The 20,274-nt window shown below is 39.1% G+C and overlaps 1 protein-coding gene across 2 annotated transcripts in view; it reads left to right on the forward strand.

The window, feature by feature from the left end:
- Positions 1-10,730: 10,730 nt before the first annotated feature.
- Positions 10,731-20,274, forward strand: part of LOC114665225 (casein kinase I) — a 61,300-nt gene continuing 51,756 nt past the window's right edge. The window contains exon 1 of one of the 2 annotated variants that reach the window (XM_051936511.1): positions 10,731-11,215. In XM_051936511.1, coding sequence (XP_051792471.1) covers positions 11,140-11,215 — 76 coding nt within the window. In that variant the 5' untranslated portion in view covers positions 10,731-11,139. The remainder of the gene's footprint in view (positions 11,216-20,274) is intronic. The other variant, XM_028819666.2, reaches the window with a different exon arrangement.

The raw sequence follows: 20,274 nt of genomic DNA on the forward strand, positions 1-20,274 counted from the left end.
TAAAAATGGACAAAATGAAATAACGTACTCAAGAAATATGTCACTCTATTTTTTTTTCCAGGATGAAGGTTATTCCATGTGACAGACTGCCAAGAAACTGAAGATTTCTTACAAAGATGTCAATTACTGTCTTGAGAGAAGAGAGCACCCTGGATCTAAGGCCCAGATGCACAATTGCACAAGAAGATAAGGACATCAGAGTGTGTAGTTTGAGAAACACACGCTTTACAGGTCCTCATTTGGCTTCTTCATTAAATAACATGCTAAATACCCAGTGTCACCTGCAACAGAGAAAAGATGATTCCTGCGAAGTTGTACTTAGAGGCAGAGTTTCTTTTTTAGCTTCTATTGTATTTATTAACAGCATATAACATTCCATACAATCAAGTCAAACTTAACAAAACTAAATTCAAATCAACCCCTACCCATGAGAAACAGAGGAAGGCCAACAGCCCAAGTCAAAGTACTGAAAGTGGTAAAGAGAGAAAGGAGTCTTTTCCCCCCCAATATAAATGCTTATTCTAAAATATTATTGATTAGGTCCTGCCACATTTTAAAAATGTTTTGTGAGGCAGAGTTTCAAAGAAAGCGCCATATATGAAACTGACAAAAGAAATGGTTAAAATGGAGAAAATAACACAAACATTAGACAGAACATGGCTGGAAAAATGTGTCATGGTTAGCGTCCTGGAATATGATTATTGTCACATCTACAGAGTACAGTGAAAGTCTTATTTCCACTAACTAACCAGCATGCTATGCATTGCCACTCTTCATGGTCTTGATTGTCGATAGAGCAACCATACCTGAAAAGTTATGTCTTCCTAACCTTAAATAATTAACTTACCTCAAAATATCTATTTAGTGTTAGTTGAGACCACAGAGATCCAATCTAGTAAGGAGTGCCTTGTCATTACTGGTGTGAAGGACAGCCGGGTCCCATGCCCGGCAGGGATGCCCCTACTGCATCTGTTCTGGGGGAGCTACCATGGACAGCTCAATACCTCCCCCGGGACGCTTGGTGGCAGCCTCCCTGGCAGACGATGATTCCCCAACCGGGCACATGGCTCCATGGAAGATGGAGTCCTCCACAGCCTGGTTGGGGGCTCAGATGGCCGCCAGGGGGAGCTGCATGGACTTTGCAGCCCGGCTGGTCAATTCCTCAGCCCCACCCGGAAATGCAATTAGGCCCAGGTGATCAAGCACCTGGACTACTTCCGATTGGGGTATAAAAAAGGCCAGCCACCACCACTCGGGAGAGCCAGAGTCGGGAGGAGGAGGACTAAGCCTGAGGAGGTGTGGTGGTGCCTCAAGGAGTATTTGTGAGTGTTTTGGGACTGTGTTGGGCCTGTGGGAAACAGGGAAGGCGTGCCCCACGGCTGAAGAGAAATAAAAAAGTGTTTATTGAAGTATGTGCCTCTGTCTCAGTCTGTGCCGGGTCGGGCGCTATATAGCGCCGTTCACACTGGGCACAAATAAACACACCATCTTTCCAGCTTAGAGTCAGTAGACCACCAGAAACCATGTCCCTTAATCATAAGAGCAGACAAGATCCCAGAGAGCAGCTCTTTGTATTTATACAAAGCCAATACTTGTCTCAAGTCTGAGTCTAACTTCTTATGTGGCTAGTTCTCATTTCTCCAGTACAACTGCACACAGATCTAGAAGCCACGTTGTTCAAATCACGTACATCAATGCGTAGTCTTGTGACTTTAATCATCCTTGAGTGTTGCCAGTGTGGTTTCACCATCTTCTAGTCAATCAGTTTCACCCAGTGTTCCTTATGCAGGTCAGCAAAAAATATTTAATGTCACTTTATTTGAGAACACTCCATTTAGTTGCCATCCTGTATTATCGTGTTGCACGTGTCCTTATCAGCTCATAGTCTAAATCAAATTACAGCAGCTGCTTCATGACTACATGCAGGAGTTAAAAGAATGTGTCATTCTGTGAATTTCACTCTCTTGGCTTCTGTAATCTCCATTACATCATTCGCTGAATATTCAATGATAATAGCACAGGCACAGTAACTAAGTCCTGAACATCTCACACACAAATGTCAAAAAGTAATTTGTATGACACAGTTTTAAAAGTACTGACTACTGTATATCAAATAAAAAATATAACATTCTCAAACTGGGTAAATCCAATTCTGGGCCACGCAGGGCTTGAGCCTAACAAGGCGACACCAGGTGTGTAAAGCAGGAACCAGTCCCGGATAGGGTGTCAGTCCATTGCAGGCACACTCACGTTCACACCACATCAATCCAGCTGATTTAACAGGCACATGTTTGGGACTAAGGTGAGAAAACTCAACACTGACACATGGAGAACATGGAAGGTCCACAGAAAAAGTGATAGGGAATGGAATTTGAATCCAGAATGTTGAATCAGTGAGGATTAAACAATCTGCCACTTAGTATAAAAGGCACTACTTAAAATAAAAGTATGACTCAATGGAATATTGAACTGAAGACAGTATGCTGCACATAAGTGAAAAACATCAAAATTGCCTGGAATGATTTATTCCATTATAAATGGATCCCCACCTCATGACTTTGGGAAAAATATGCAGGTTTAAACGAGTTTCATGGAACTGGCAGAATGCTGAAATGTTGCTTCAGGTCTGAGGAAAAGAAGGGCGCACCCACATTTATTTACTTATTCTTTTTATTATGGGTGGTGTTGTGGTTCAGTGGGCACCAATATCATCTCACAGCCCTTGGGCACTAGTTTGATTCTGGCTGTGTTGGACTTGTTCTATTTTGGGCATATGTTCTACAGCACTGTCAAAGTTGATGGAAGACTCTGAATTACCAAGGGGTGAGTGAATGTGACTACTCAGGATTGTCTCCTGTCATTTAGCTGTTATTTCAAGGACAGGCCTCAGCTCCATATCATTATGAAATGAATTAAGCAAGTATAGAAAATAAAAGTTTTATGAGCAGATATTTTCAGACAATTAGAGTAAGCCATATGAAATAGTGAGTACTCTTCATTCTGTCCCCAAGTACAAGGAGGCCAAAGTACAACACAAACACCTTTATCTAACACTAGAAGAAGCACCCGGTGTTGCCCTGGTATATATTTGAATAATTGGTTATGGTAAAAAGCAAATATGTATGTGTTTTTTTTAATGTTGATCCTTTTGTCATTGCTGGTTGCCCCATCCATCATCTAAACTACTTCTCTCTCAATGCCACTGCTGTCATTTGTATTTTATTACTTATTTTTTTGTCTGACACGTTTATCCAAGGCAACTTACAACATCTGAGATACAATTGGTTCCATTTCTTTTGCTTTTTCAGTTGGAGCACAGGCAAGTGAAGTGGCTTGCTTATGGTCACATGGTCTGAGTAGTGGGATATGAAAACACAACATCAAGTCTCAAAGCCTTAACCGCTACGCCACACTGCCTGCTTACATTTCATGTGGCTATTCCATAATTGTCATTTACTCCTTGCTGTTTTTGAACCATGAACACTACTTCTTAACCTCTATCTCACTTAGTAATGATATGCAGGTGTATAATAGCATTGGCTTTTCAAAAATGTAAAGTTTTGCATTGATAAAAATAAAGTTTTTGTCACATGTATACAGTGCAATGAAATTCTATCTGCAGGTTTGACCAATGCGGTGGAGGCCAACAATGTCCTCGTCCAGCAGCCCGAATCATGCCACATTGGTTATGTATGACATAACAATAACAATACCAAATAATATATAGAGATGAGCAAAACAGTCAAGTTTCCTTTTCATTTCAATTTTGTGAAATTAATGCAAAACATCATTTCACGTGCAATTTCGGCACATCATACTCTCTTTTTAGACCTGTATATTTCAGAGAAAAGGGCCCAGATAAAAATAAATAGGCAAAAACTGTCTTTTGGAAATTTAGCATGGCTAAACACAAATCATGATGGGATAAAAGGATGTACTTTTAGACAAAAGGTGTAATCCAGCGAGACAATAATACTGCTATCTAAATAAGCTGCATCCTGTGGTCTTAGATGAAAACTTTGTACACACTGATAACAGTGTCCTCCCATCAACCCCAGTGCTATTCTGTTCCCTGATGGGAATTGTAGTATCAGTGTCGGCACTGGTTTTTGTGTTGCCCCCCCCTCCATTAAAACCCCATCTACCTCATATGCTATTTAGCTGATGTTTTAAATTGGACCAATTGGAATACACATGTAGAATTTAGCCAAAATTGGTTCAGCTGTTTCTGCATGATTGGCTACCAAACAAACAGATAAACAGACAGATTATTTATATACATAAATTACAGACTATACTGTAGATATATAACAGATATTTATATATACTAGGGGGCTTCACCCCCTGCTCTCTTCGTTTGCCAACCCCCCGGCCTGCGTTATGTGCCAGCCACTTCGCGTCACTGCCACTCGCGCATGTGGATTTCACTTTCACCAAACAACAAATCTTTTAATTCTCGCGGATATACCTCTTCATTGGGAAGAAACAATACTTGCTTTTTCCCTGATGGCAACACGAATTAGACGATCTACAAGTCTCCAACTTAAAGTTTCAATCTGAACAATATATTCGATCTCTTTTCGCTGTTCCGTAATTTCATTGAGTAATAATTTCCGTTTGTTTGTGCTAATGCGATCTTTACTATCATTTTTTGAGACTTTCGAATTTTCGTACTTCCATCATCTCTAACCTGCTCTGCATGTGTATCGTGCCAACATTTTTTAATTCTTTATGACGTTCTACTTTGTCATCTACTCTTTGTCTTTTATTTCCAGCCCCGGGCCTGGTTAAATCTCTTGGCGCAAAGTCTTGTTTCGTGGGACGTGAAAGTATCTCTCTGAAAAAGTCTCATCTTGTCCCAGGATATTTTTATTATGATAGATAGATAGATAGATAGATAGATAGATAGATAGATAGATAGATAGATAGATAGATAGATAACATCATTTATATAGATAAGTAGGTGGAAAACAGGGTACACACATTACTCACAATCCCCAGACTTGCCACTTGTCTTCATGCTGCACAGTTTTCCTCTCAACTCTATACTCTAAATATTCTAGACTGTCATGACCTAGGAGTTCCAAAGCACATAAGTTCCAATAAGTTCTAAAATCACTTCCAAACAATGCACACTAAAGGGGGATATCACTGTCATACCCTGGCTAGTAATAAGAGCAAGCACTGAATCTTTATAAAATAAAAAGTTTATTTTCACAAATTGCTCTTAAATAACAATGAGGCTCAATGGAGCACAAGTAGTAAAGTAATTTCCCAAAAAACAATAAGGCAATCCAGTACTAGCAAGTTCAATTGAAATGGCCAGAAACATAGTAGAAAACAGAGCAATACGGTTCTTAAATAAAGAAATCTAATAGATCAAAGAAATACAAGAAAACTCACCACTTGCAGGCACGTTTGAAACGAACCGCCAGGAGCTGTGGGAGACTCCAGATTTTCAGGGCAGAGGGTAGTTCCAGGCAGTGATTGGCAGGTGGACCCATCTCTAAGGGGGACCACCCATAAAACTCATGGAAAATAACAAAGGCAGCTAATAGACAAGATCAAAAGCAAAGAATAATTCACATAAACAACAGAAATCAAAGAAACAAAAATGAACAAAAGAGACAAAAACATGAGTCTAAACCCCAGGCAGAGGAGGAACCCTGGCAGAGACATGAAATGGACGTGAAGAAGCTTTACACTGGCTTCCAGGTTCACTTCTAGTATTATTCCTGGGATCAGATAAGGCTCATTATTTACATCATGGACACCAAGCCAGAGTTCTGGTTTGAGGTTCCTGGGGTTTTTGAATCTTGTATCCCTTTACTGGCCTTAAATGGCCAGCATCCTACCTACCATTCCAGTGCTGAGCAGAACTTAAATGGAAACTCTTCCTCAGAGAGAAATGGGTTATGATCTCAGCCTGGTCTCTATCTGTGTGGAATTGGAACATTCTCTCTGGTACTCCTTAGTCCTTAGACACAAAGTGTAGCTTGATGAGCAAGCATGGACGTGTGTGTGAGTGTGGCCTGCAAATGATGAATGTACTATCCAGGGATAGTTCCTTCTTTTTTTCAAATAGATACTGGATTTCCATACCTCTATGTGACTAGACCTTCCTGTGAGCAGCCTGGATATCTGATAATTGTACACCATTGCAGACATCCTGCGGTGACAGTCCAGGCATAGCGCAAGAACCTCCTGTTCTGTGGCACACCTAAATTTGCTCCTCTTGTGTAGATTGAAAATTTGACGGTTTGCTGCCCAAAACCCAGGGTTTACATGCCCACCCCTCTGTCTCTCTTTCTCATTTACTCTTTCATAATTGCTTGGTAACTTTGGCAAAGGGCCAAAACAAATTTAAGTAATTATTTTCTCTACAACTTTTGTGGTTAAATTTTGATGTCAAGCCAACTACTGGTCACCTTATGTACACTCTAAGAATTAAACAAGTTGACTTAATTACAGTTTTATGAATGTAGTTAACTCACTAACAACTTCAGTTATTAGAGTAATAAACAGATGATATGAGATGAAGCTGTTGGCAGTGGAGCAATTATTTAGGGCACATGAATTGTCAGCAGGAGACACTTTAAAATAGATACTTGTCTGTTCATGTACCATTTGCTTGTTTTCTATGCATTTGGGTTGATATTCCTTCTGGGACTTTGCTTTTTCTTCAAATATCCCATAACATGTGCAGGTTAGATTGATTGACAACTCCAAATTGGCCCTGTGTGAACGAATATGAGAGTGTGCTTTAGTGTGACCTGTACTCTATCCAGCCCTGGTTCCTATGTGGCACTGCCAGCACAGGCACATGATTTGTAAAATTGGGTTACAAAACACATGGATGGATATGCTTATGGAAATAGCAGGTTTTGGAAATGGATAGATGGATGACAGATTTATTCATTAGTATCATTATTGTCATTAACTCTACAAGTGAGAGAACCACAGTGGTAGCAGGAGGAACTTTAGATTGTAGATACAACACAAATAATCTAAACAGTCCTTTTCAGTTTTGTAATTCCATATGATGTAACATTGTCAAATCAACTTCATTCAGGTCAGCATTTTGGGAAGCCAAAGCCTAACCTGGAAGAATTAGAAGCATAGCAGAAGCCTACCCTGAAATGGGCTCTAGTCTGTCGCAGGGTGATGCCATGTGTGAAGTAAATGTTCTGGAGTGACACTTGCTCAATGATACACTCTTGCCTGTTGCAGCTGCTGCAAAGCAGCATAACAGTCTGCCTCCAGATAGCACTTTTATTTGTAACTCCTGCCTTGAGCTGTGTTTTTCAAACTTGCTAGTTTTCTTATTCCATGTATATTATGTAAATATTATTTTCAAAAAAGTTGCTCAATAATACACTCTGCAAATTGTGGCCATTGCAAACTGGGATTGCAGTCTCCTTCACTATGGCATTCGCATGCTGACTGTCCATATAAAGGCAGTTTTTAGAATACACATTATATCAAATATCTATTTCTAGCTCAAATTCTCACATTTGACAAACAGTTGATGCCATATGTATTATGTAAATGTTATTAAAGGAAACTTGGCAATCTTCAAAAACAGGTGACACAAGTCCTTCATTATAAAATTCATTGCCAGCTAAGTCGAGGCTCTCCAATTTTTACTTTAAGCTTACTCTGTTATACAAGACTTTGTAAACCGCAATTGCTTGGATCTCTTCCGCTGAAAGTGCCGTCTGCATCTGTTCAACGTACACACCGAAGGATGGGTAAACGTTTCTGGTCAGGTGCCATTAACGTCACTGGGTAGGACTTTGGGGCCAAAAAATTAAAGCATTGCTTGCTAGCTGAAGAAGAGAGACAGGAGTTTGTTATGGAAAATGTCAATATAACTCATTTATGTTGCTATGACTATTCACTGTGTAATTGTCGTATTCATGGGAGAAAGTGTGGAATCAAAGATCGACAGATATGAACGGCACTATATAACTGATAAACAGACATGAAAAACACGATAGATAGATAGATAGATAGATAGATAGATAGATAGATAGATAGATAGATAGATAGATAGATAGATAGATAGATAGATAGATAGAATTAATTTAATTTTAGTATAGTAGGCAGGATTAGGTGATAGATAGATAGATAGATAGATAGATAGATAGATAGATAGATAGATAGATAGATAGATAGATAGATAGATAGATAGATAGATAGATAGAATTAATTTAATTTTAGTATAGTAGGCAGGATTAGGTGGTAGATAGATAGATAGATAGATAGATAGATAGATAGATAGATAGATAGATAGATAGATAGATAGATAGATAGATAGATAGATAGATAGAATTAATTTAATTTTAGTATAGTAGGTAGGATTAGGTGGTAGATAGATAGATAGATAGATAGATAGATAGATAGATAGATAGATAGATAGATAGATAGATAGATAGATAGACAGTGTAAATCAATACACAAATACTAGATTCAGCACTATGGTGATGATGGGCATGATGGGAGGAGGATCGCTTTATATAATCAAAAATCTGTAGGCAAAAATAACCCCATTAGCACCTCTTAGCTCATGATGTTGAAATGAACAAATGGTTCAAGGATCTTGTAGTCTCTAATTTGGTCCTGCTAGATCCCTCCTCTGCCCTTCGATGCTGATAACCACCAGATCCTGTCACTCTCTCTGACCTTGGCATCACTGTAACTGCCCTCAGGTGGTTTGACTCTTACCTTCCGAGCAGATCTTACTGTGTGTCCTGGTGAGCAGAGCTGTTGAGGCAATCCCCGTGCTCCAAGGATTAGTGTTAGGGCTCTTTCCTTTCTCTCTGTACATCTCCTCGTTTGGCCCTATCATTCTTTTCTTATCAATCTATGCTGAAATAAAATACAAACCTCTTGTGCAATTTAAAGCAGATCTACTACTACTATGTTTTCTATTACCATTACTACTACTACTACTACTACTACTACTACTACATCTACTCTAAATCAACAGTACCGGGCTGTATAGTGAATATAAATTTATCTGACCCTCACAGACCCCCTGAAACCTATCAATGGACCCCCAAAGAGTCCACAGACCTCGGGTTATCAATCCCTGTCCTAACTAGTCCATCTATTCAGCACCCCATTTCTGTTGAGCTTGGTTCATTATCACTAACACCTGCCAAGTCAGTACACAGCATTGGGGTGGTGATCGATGGCCAGCTGTCACCAGGGATCATGTTGTGACAGTCTCTCAGATTTACTCTGTACAATATCTGCAAGATCAGACCATATCTGACAGAATATGCAGCACAACTCCCGGTCCAGGCTTATCACATCTGGACTTGAGTTACAAAGTTGCTGCAGATGATTTAAAATGCAACAGCACATCTGGTGTTCAACCAGCCTAGAAAGGCACATGTCAGTCATCTTTTCAGATCGCTACATTGGTTGATCATAGTTAACACGTATTAAGTTCACATCCTTGCTATTTGACTAGAGAGCAGTCAATGGGTCAGCTCATATATATATGCTGTGCATTCAGAAAGTATTCAGGCCACTTCAAAAAACAATTGACTGACATGTTTTATTTTGGCCATTTTTCAACCCAGAACTGTTTTTTTTTAATGCCAGTACCTTGCAACCCAAGTGAACAGAATAGCAGGTCTTAGTAGTGCTTATGCAATGACAAAGGTTTCTCTAATAACCAATCAGCATTTAAACTGACTAATTAGGGAAAAGCTAAGGGAGTTGACCTCTAGGGCACTGAAAGAATGGCTACTGAAAGTGAAACCTTGCAGACATATGTAAAAAATCTACTTTAAAGCAGTCATGTCAAACAATAAACGGCATTAGAAATACTAGTAATGTGCTGGCTGTATTTTAAAATCAATTTAATTGGATCTTGATTAAAAAACAAGGTATCGGTTTCTATCTAAAACGTGACAAGTTCAGACTTCTGACTGGTATCATAACAGTGGGGGCATAATGGTGCAGAGGTAGTGCTGCTGCCTCACATAAAGGAAGCAGGGGGTCTCCACGAACCCACGCGGGTGTCCACCCATTGTCCTGCGTTAGACTGGCACCCCGTCCAGAGATTCTTCTTGCCTGGCGTCCTATGCTTGCAGAGACAGGCTCAGGATTGGGTGGGTTTGAGGATGGATGGACTGACAGTATAATAGGTTAACGCTGTGCGTTACTCCGCATACATTAAACTTGAATGCCATTACATTTGGGGATGTGCAGATAAATTGTGGTCCTGTAATCAACCATTTATGTTCTCTTAAACTTCAGACCGCTCTTCTCGTTACATCTCCTTACACATTAGCACGGTGTACTTTTTTGTTAACACAGCAGACGTTTTGTACCGAGTACATCAGTGACAGCACCATTCTGGTATATCAGTAGTGTGATCATAGTTTTTTTTAGATTTAAAGTGTTAAATCCCGATTTTCTACTCGTAGTTTCGATTTCAGTTATGCATTGCGGCGGACATGGCGTGAACGCGTTTCAATTTAAATTGAGAACAAAACAATAGGATATAGCGAAAATAATAAAAAAAGTAAGCATTAATGATTCCAATAAGTTGTAAAAACTGTTTTGTATCATTACGTCATTGTATAGGTTCCACATTTGTTTACTCCGTAACAGCTGTTCTTGTTTTTGTCAACCGTGCTTGCAAGACCCGCCCCACGTTTCCGGTGACGATGTGTTGCTAAGGGAAGTGACGTCACGCAACTATGACAGACTGGTTCAGATAGAAGGAGGGGGGAAGGGAGGGAGCTGTGTAAGTGTGTGTGTTTAGCCTCGGCAAAAAAGGGGGCTAGTCGTTGAAATCCGTGTCCATCCTCTACGAGGCAAGCGGTGATGTTTTTTTCGGCACCCTGAACATAATCTACATGCTGCTGGCTTTTAGCAAAGCTGCATATTGTTGTTTTGTGACAAGAGGGGAGGTAGAAAAGGGATGGTGAAAATTGGACGGTAACAGGAAAAACGGCAGCCGTCTTGAGCGGGGGACTGAAGAAGAGAGGAACTAGGGGAAGAGAATAGCGAGCGGGGAGGCTTGTTCGAAAGGAGCACAGCACGAAAAACAGTTTTAAAAAATTGACGACGCCTTTTAAATTCTATCTTTACTTTTTGTTTACATAACACAAAGCCATGGAACTTCGGGTGGGCAATAGGTACAGACTGGGCCGGAAGATCGGAAGCGGATCATTCGGAGACATTTATTTGGGTAAGTGAGACAACAAACAAGCAAACAAGTCGGGCTTGTCGTGGCCGTGACAAGGGGGTTGAACGGTTTTATATCATGTCATTCTCTTTCTGATAGCGAGAAAGGCTTAGCATTTGGGAGGGGGGTTGGGGGGCGTACATTGCAAATGTTTTTTGCTCGTTCTATTGTTACAAGGCTTGGCTTGGAAAACACGAGTCAAATGGTAGGCATGATTAGTCCAAATGTTACAAATAAAAAAGCGTAGCCCTTCGTGACACCCATGTTCCATCGTTATTCACCTTCTCTGTAAATCGTAACTGTCGCATTCCTGTTTTTTCCTGTTTATGCTCGCTTGCCTTCGAGGAACCCAATGAGTGACTGGCTAATCAGATTTGGGTAGGAGATCAGTGGTGGGAAGGGGTCAAATTCTGTCCGGTTCTTAATGTTTAGACATGTTTAAGCTTGTTTTTGTGGATGTCCTTTCTGTCCATCATGCACCCACAATAACCTGCGCGTCTCTATTCTGCAATACTCTTCAAACAAAAGAAACCTAACCCAATCGGGACACGGCGACAGAAGTTCAGAAATGATCAATTTGTTGGGGGAGCATTTGCTCTTCTGTCTTGCCTGCGAGAATTTGCATTCAGTTGTGTTAATCTAGACTAGCTAAGTGCTGTTATTTCACGGAGAGACAAAAGGCTTCTCCTGTTTTTGAGCTGCAGTCGAGTAGATGTGCCAGCAATTTGGCTGTGAAACTGGATCTTAGGCCTCGGCTTGGTGTCCCCTGTAATTTAGAGTGGACAGCATTTTACTGCTGCCACTCTGTGTATATTGAGGAAGCTTTCAAACAACCCCTGTGGCTAATCCTTGTAAAAAAAAACTTCTCTCTTAAGTAGCACAATTGGTTTTCACCCTTTTATTTACATATCTCGTTTCACAGGGCTGGAGTTTAGAAATAAATTGTCAGCATTCATGTTTTTAATGAACGGGATCATTTTTGAAAGAGCAGATTTTGGGGAAAGGGGACAAAGCTTTCCATGCCACACCTCCTTTTATTCTTCTCTAGAATGTTTGGCATTGGTGACCCAGTTTTAACCTCTGGTCACAGGGGCACTGATAGAGCTAACTACTAGGCAAGGAGAAGGGAGTGTTAAAAAGGAGTGTGCTCTTTACAGTGAACTGGTTCATTCGGCTTTGGGTGCTGCAAAAAGTGTGTAGGAACAGTGATGACTGTTGATGTGGTTAAGTTTTTTGGAGAACATTTTGACTAGATTGGTACTTGGAGGTGATAGCAGCTTTTTAAACTTCTGACTGTGGTGTGGTTAAGACTTTGTACTTCAGACCTTGAGTTTGGGGGTTAAAAATCACACTGCTGACACTGTCTCCATGAGAAGACCCTTCACTTGCCTGAGCTCCAGTTAAAAAACAAAATACAGTACAATACAACTTATTGTTGTATAGCCCAAAAATCACATAAGAAGTGCCACAGTGGACATTAACAGACCTTGCCTTTTGACAGGCCCCCCACCACCCGGCCATCTCTAAGAAGACAATGTTACAAAAGAGCTGTAACTAATTGTATCTCAAATGTTGTAAAATGCCTTGGATATTGGTGTCAGCAAAGTAAGTGAATACAAATGTAAGGAAGGATATTAGCGCTGCGAGTGGTGTGACATAGTGGTTACGGCTTTGTACTTCAAACGTTTTGGTTTTGGGTTCAAATCCTGCTGTTGAGCCTGTGGCTGTGAGAAAGAGACTTCACATGTCTGTGCTCCAATTGGAGAAACACATCCCAAAAGTGGTAAGTCACATTGGGTCAAGTTGTCAGCCAAAAAAGGAAAACAAAATGGGCAAGTTAAGTTGTGTAAGGATTTTTATGGTGAATAGGAGTTGGACATAGCCAGTGAGGGAAGAACTTAAAGCAAAAAAGTGCCTTGAAAATAGGAAAGGAGCTATACAAATAAGATGTATGGTCATTATTTTTAATTAAGCAAAGTTGTAATAACAAGAGACAGATCAGATGGTTCAGTTGAAATAATTGTACCGGTGACACAAGGTTAATGTAGGGGTTTGTTGGTTACTTGCAGTGTGTAGGAAAAGTTAAAGCGCAATGAACACATGAAGCAAACATATTCTTTGTGATGGGAATTGTGGGAATTAAGTCAGCAGCCATGCATGTGATAAATAATTGATGACAAGCTTTTCCAAAAAGTGGAAAAAGTAAATATAGGATGTTAACTAGGGTTAATTGCAGGTTAGCCATTAAGCCATTAGTGGAAGGGTTGTGGTTGTAATCACAGAAGAACCTCTATTTTTTAATAATCCACTTTTAAATAGAAGACAATATTATGATGCTTCATGATGCATTTCATCCAAAGGAACTGTATTCTATACAGCCCACCTAATGTCAGAGCAATTTGGTAGGTGCCACATAACTTAGTCAGGAATGCGTGTTGAACGTGGCACCTTTTGGGATGTTCTGAAAATGGGTTCACTGTTGGATTTTCTTTTGATGTGGATGTTGTCCATCTTTGTAGAGTGTGCTGTTCTTAAGAACAACAGAGAGCAATAATGCAATGACATTCTTAGACTGGCTTGTTTCACTTCTGGGCTGTGGGGGTACTGGGGCCTATCCTGCAGCATCAGACACAGTAAAGAGAGACAAGTTACTTGGATGGTCCACTCATGCATTCAGTCACGCGTTCTATCTTTGAATCGCCTGTTAACTCTAGTGCTGTTTGGGGCTAGATCTTGGACAACTTAGAGAAGACATGCAGGATAAGGTACAACATATATAGATTTGTACTGCATGTTGTTGGCTGTGTGAGGCAGCTCTAATTGCTGCACCATTGTATTCCCTTTGTAACAAGTGGTCTGCATTTTTTGAATGTTTTTGAAACCAGAGCAGTAATGCAGTCCACATATGTAACCAGCTTAACAGTCATTATCTGGCTTTACCCTGGTAGGCTGGTCCTGATAAAGAACCAGGTAATGTTTCTAATGATATCAGAAAATTCTTGCTAATTTCCATGCCAATACAGTACATAAAGCAGGACCTAATTTAAGCAGTGGGTTCATTTAATTCTGCCTTTCTTATTTTGGATTTCTGCGTTATGCTTTGTTTGAGAATTCCACAACAGCCACACTTAAAGTGAGTTTCTTTTTCTGCTTGAAATAGGTTCTAACCTCTTTATGGTCCAAAGTTGGTAAACAGGTAGAGGGGATGGATGTGCTAAAGTCTTAAAAAAAGCCTTTCAGCCTTGTCTTGGTTTTGTTTCTTTCATAACGTGGGAAACTGTTGTCTTGACAGTTTGGAGAAAAGCTTCCACATGACACTTTTAACATGCAAATTTGTAGGCTGGAGCAGGGTTTCCTTTGTGCAGCTGGCTGGAAGCCAACTTATGTATTGCATAAGTGTTTGTGTTTTATGAGTACTGTATTTTTGCCAGTATAAGTAAGTTTGCCAGAAAGAACTGCTATGCTGTTTTTTAAAGGGTTGTGTCTAATCTTGTACATAATAGTAAATAGCTAATATTGAGTCTTTTTTTTTTCTTCTCTGAATTATGTACTGCTTGGTTTTTCTATTTATTTTTTTTTATACAAATTGTCTTTAAACATCGTGTTCGTATTACCAGTACCAATGATTTGCTTTTTATTAAACCTGTTGCTTTGATTTATTCTTAGATTGTATTTTGAAGAACAGTATTTAAACTGTTAATAAACAATAATTAAAGTCAAGGTAAAGTGCAATAAAAAGTACAAATTGTGGCACATATTTTTTCTTTGTGATTAATATATTTAAAAAAGCTTGTATATAGAGGAATGGGGTAGTTGCATAAATTTGTCGTTTCACATATTTCTACTTTACCAAGCAGAATCGTTTGCATGTAAAGTTACTTGCTAAATTAAACTCAGCCTGATTTTCTTACAAATAAAAGGGACAGTTCACCACTTTCAATAGTTTTCTGTGAGGTCATGACTACTTTAATTCAGATTTGTGTAATACAAATCAACTAACATTGGTCATTGTGATCAGAGTGAATTTGTGAACATTTGTGTGTAAGTGTAAAGAGTTTCAAATGCCTTTGCAGTTCTCTTGAGATGCCACATAATCTTCATTTAAATCAATTGTCTAACAGTGGAATTTTCGTCAGTAGTGGTTCTTTATAAATGTCACCATCTGTCAAAATCTATTCCAAGTTGAGGTGTGTAACGTTTTCCCTGATACCATAATGACCCATTGAAGATCATTAGTGTTTATAAGTGCACCAGAGGAAGTGGAAAGACACTGGTTAAAATGGATATCCATTGTAGAGTGACAAGGCAACTGTTTGCCAATAAGAACAAAAAATATTTTCATCATATCTGCCTAAGTGCTCCTAAATAAACCTCATGGGTTCTGCAACACGGCTTTGTTGACTGGAGTGAAAAGTGGAACATATTGATTAGCAGACTTATTTATGCCATGAAGGAAAGCTTACTCAATTTTACTGTAAGAGCATTACGCCAGTGGTGAAACATGGTGGTGGTATTGTCACAATTCAGAAATATTTGCTGCATCAGGACCTGGATAATTTTATCATTACACTTTGGTGATATCAGCTCTCTCTCTCTTTCTTTCTCTGATCCTGACGTTGGGGGTGTGAGCAGGGGGGCTGTTCGCACACCTAGACGCTACGGACGCTCGTCTAAAAATGCTGAAAGATTATCTTCACGTTGCTACCTTCTGTGTGCAGCTGCTTCCTGAAGCGACATGCTGCACGGTGCTTCGCATACTTAAAAGCTCAAAGGACACGTATTGATTTTTCACTGTTTGTTTCTCTCTCTCTCTCTCTCTCTCTCTCTCTCTCTCTCTCTCTCTCTCTCTCTCTCTCTCTCTCCCTGCTCCTGACAGAGGGGGTGTGAGCTGCCGCCTTCAACAGCTTTGTACCGGCGGTGCTTCGCATACTTAAAAGCCAAACAGCCCTATTGATTTGTTTGGTTTTCTCTCACTTTCTGACATTCAGTGCTCCTGACGCACACTCCTTTGAAGAGATATGTTTGCATTCTTTTAATTGTGAGACAGAACTGTCATCTCTGTCTTGTCATGGAGCACAGTTTAAACTTTTGAAAAAGAGACAATTGTTTGTTTGCAGTGTTTGAATAACGTTCCTGTCTCTCTACAACCTCCTGTGTTTCTGCGCAAATCTGTGACCCAAGCATGACAATATAAAAATAACCATATAAACATATGGTTTCTACTTCGCGGATTTTCTTATTTCGCGGGTGGCTCTGGAACGCAACCCCCGCGATGGAGGAGGGATTACTGTACTACCCACTTCTTTGACTTGGCATATTACATTACTGCAAAAATGTGACTTGAATATGCAGGATAAAAGTTACTTAAGTCATATTTGCTTACATTTCATCTCTTATTTAAGTCATAGGATGATAATTCAGTGGTTAGTGCCGTGGCTTCTGGGGTTCAGGTCCCACATTTTTCACTCTCTGTAGAATTTTGCAAGTTACAGTCCTGTTTTTCTTGCAACATCTCAAAGATTTGTGTTATGTCAGTTGTTGAATTTAAATGGTCTGTTTTAGTGAGTGAGCTTGGAAGCATACCTGCACTGTGTTTGAAGGTTGGACCTGCTTCGTGCCACAGGTTTGATAATACTATTTAATCAAAACAGTTGACATAAATACATTAAGAACATTTACAACATTGTCATCTTTTGCATAGTTTTTCAGGGGTTTGCTGTAGAAATTGTAATGGTTCATCCCTGCTTCCTCTTGTTTTTTCTTCATATTTATAGTTGAATACAACAAACAGCAGTTTGTTTCCTTACTTTCTTACACACCTTTATCGATTGAGTAGGTCCATTCTGGAAATCTGGTCTGAGTGGTTTTGTAATCCCTAAAAAAAAAAAAACCAAAATCAGTCTTTTGAAACACCTAATAATTGCAAGATATTTGACTTGTGCTATCCAAGGATTTCCAACAAGAGATTTGAACATGATATTCACAGTTTAGCCAGGATCACTTTTGTGTTGTCTGGTTCCTCCTTCGTGTTAGTCACATGATACACCAGCCTAATGGTGCCCTGAAAGACATGAAAGCTTATTCTTAAATTAAAGAAAATTACATCTTAGTATAATCAGTGAGTTCCCTTCTCACATGGGAAAGGGAGCATAAGCAGTTTCACTTGGAAGTGATATGGGTAATGTGAACAGACCATTATCCGAGTTGTTTCCTGCATTAGTTTGCTGAGATGCTTATAAAACTATCATAAATATTGGTATTGTCCCTCTGTTGTTGCCAGCTAAATCATTGGATCATGCAGAAATGAGATTATCTGTAGCACTGCTATAGCAAAAACATTTTTCTACAGCACATTTTCATATACAGGATGCAGCCCAAAGTTCTTCACAAAATGTTTAAGAAATAGTTAAAACACAAAATAATTAAATTGGGTAAGAATAATAGTGAATAAGTAACCAAAGACAAATCCTTACAAGGTTACATAATAGATAATTAGTAGAAAAGCAGAGTCTATAATATAATATTGTCAGGGCTGGGTAATTATTACCACAATAATATTTTTCATATCAGTCGATATTGATATATATCACGATATTAACCAAATAACAAATTTTGTCTAGCTTAAAGGTTCCTTTTTTCTCCTAAGTGAGATGTAAAGATATAAGATTAATTTTGGTTTAAATATTTATTTTCTGTTATAAGTTGAACATGACAAATGTACTGTAAAACATTATGCAACTTTATTTCAAATAAATAGGTACATAAAACTAAAATCTTAATTCTGACTGGTCAAAAGCTTTCAAGTTTTACAGGAGAACACAGTAAATTCTTTGGTTAGTTGCCGATATAAATACAGTAGTTATCAATACCAAGTAAAATCTAAAAAAAAGAACTACATCCATACTGTATCCTTTCCTTTTGTATAGATTTAAATGATTGGGAAACAAACCCACAAGCAAACAGACCAAACATTCTGTGTATATCCTCAGTACAAATTCAAGCAGCTTTCAAACGTAAACAAAGGAGAACATAAACAAAATTGACATTCATTTAATTGTGGTCTGCTTATGCTCCAAGGAAAAAAAAAAAAAAATATTTGTATATAATTCTCCTCATCAACTTGCCAATAGCTGAGTGAAGTAGATGCCCAAAGCACTACAGCTGTGTCTAGTTGGTTTCGTGATGTGGCCTTCACTATATTTGTCCCACAGTCTGTTGTGATGTAGACTTTTGTCTTCACTTGGTCCCTAGGATGCAAATGCTTTTGTCAGTCCTAAGTCAAACTTCGCCTGTATGATCTTAAGGAAAGTAGGCAGTTTAAAGACATTTGCTTTTCAAATTCCAATCTTGGTCAATGAAATGGGCAGTGAGCCTCATACATGGTTCTGATGCGTGACTCGACCACAAATCCATTGTGGTAGTGAGGTGTGATGCATTTTGCAGCTCATTTTCAACCGTCTCTCTCCACTCTGGTGAAGTGCTGTCTGAGATAAATATTTACACCCGGGGATTTGGTAACAAGGGTCAATTCATTCAGCGGCTTAAATCTAACATTTTCAGCTGTGCCTACTGGCATTGTCTTTTGCAATAAAGTAGGCTATTGCTTTTGTGATACTACTTTTTTTTTTTTTTTTTTTTTTTTTGTCAAGGCATGGAGCTGAAGAAAGTGGACACTATGGTCTGATGTTGTGTGGTTGTTTTAGGGGGATCACCAGCACTTACTTTGGTCTGGGACTTTAAACTCTTGCATTGTGCATGCTTTAAAAGGATGATACTGCTTCAGGTGGTACCAACGATTAGTGGTATTATCTGTCTTTTTGGAACATGCTTTCAAAACAATTTTCAGTGCATGCCACACTGCTTCTTGTCAGACTTTAATTACCCAAAACTTATCTCCACACTACCAAATTTGTTTGACATTTCTTTTCAACAATGTCCTCATCTTTTGAGCTTTGGGCTGTGTCCATTGGGGTGTCTTCTTTGGTAACACTGATTTTTGAGTTTTTGTTAGTATTTTCTGTTGTTGTTTTCTGTTTTTATTTTGCTCCCACTCCTGACATACTGGTGTGCTGCTGCCAGCTGCTACCCCTACGCTCAGTGCTTTGTGCGTCAGCCTAACCTGACATGGCTGTAACTCTATTCCAGCCAGATGAATGGTTTGGCACAACGCTATTCTCATTATCATTGGCATTTTGTGGTGTTTGTCAAAACATGGATGGAATGAGTTCCATTGACCTATTGACCACGTCTTCGATAGAAATGTTATTTTGTGATAAAATGATAAAGGTAATTATCTCCCAGCCCTAAATAATGCATTGCAAGTATTTAAAGAGAAGAACACTGATAATGCAAAAAAAAAAAAAAAAAAAAAAGCAAGCTGGAGAAAAAATTCTTCAGAGTTCAAGGCTTTGTCTCAGAAGATTAGATGCAATGGGTCTCAAACAGCCAGGGCACCTGCCTTAATGTGAGCATCACAGGTGGCTGCCCAATGCCTTGATCAGGTGATTGTCATGGCGTTGCAAATGCTATCACAGAAAAAAAAACAAAGCCGGGAAAAGTAGAGATTAGTAAAGATGGGTTGACCTGCAAGAAGCATGTTCCCAAACACACATGCTAGTGTCTGTGAAAATATTTGAAGAAAAAAGGAATTTAGTGTTTAAGAATGTTTAAAAATCCAGATATTAAAAAGTGACATTTTTTGGAAAGACCTGCCTAAGCATAGCTATCTCATTTTCTCATTCCTACACGTCAGTGAGTTGTAGCAGTTCTGTAGGCGACATTTTTCTACGGTTCTTCACAGCACTCTGTAATACTGATCAATAACTTTTAAGTGACATCATGCTGTAGTTAGTAGCAGTAGAGATGACTTAGTCTGTTGGAGTCCAAAGGGGCAATCACTTTTTCACTAAGAGTAGTTGGTATTGACTTTTTCTTTGATACATCATTAAATTGTGTTTTGTTCAATCTGGGTTGATGAACCAACTGTGTGCATCGCAGCGCTCTGTATGCATCGAAGTTGCTTGGTGAAGGATTTATAGTCAGTCATTAATGGTAATGAGACC

Source organism: Erpetoichthys calabaricus, chromosome 14 (assembly GCF_900747795.2).
Source record: "Erpetoichthys calabaricus chromosome 14, fErpCal1.3, whole genome shotgun sequence".
Lineage (NCBI taxonomy): Eukaryota > Metazoa > Chordata > Cladistia > Polypteriformes > Polypteridae > Erpetoichthys > Erpetoichthys calabaricus.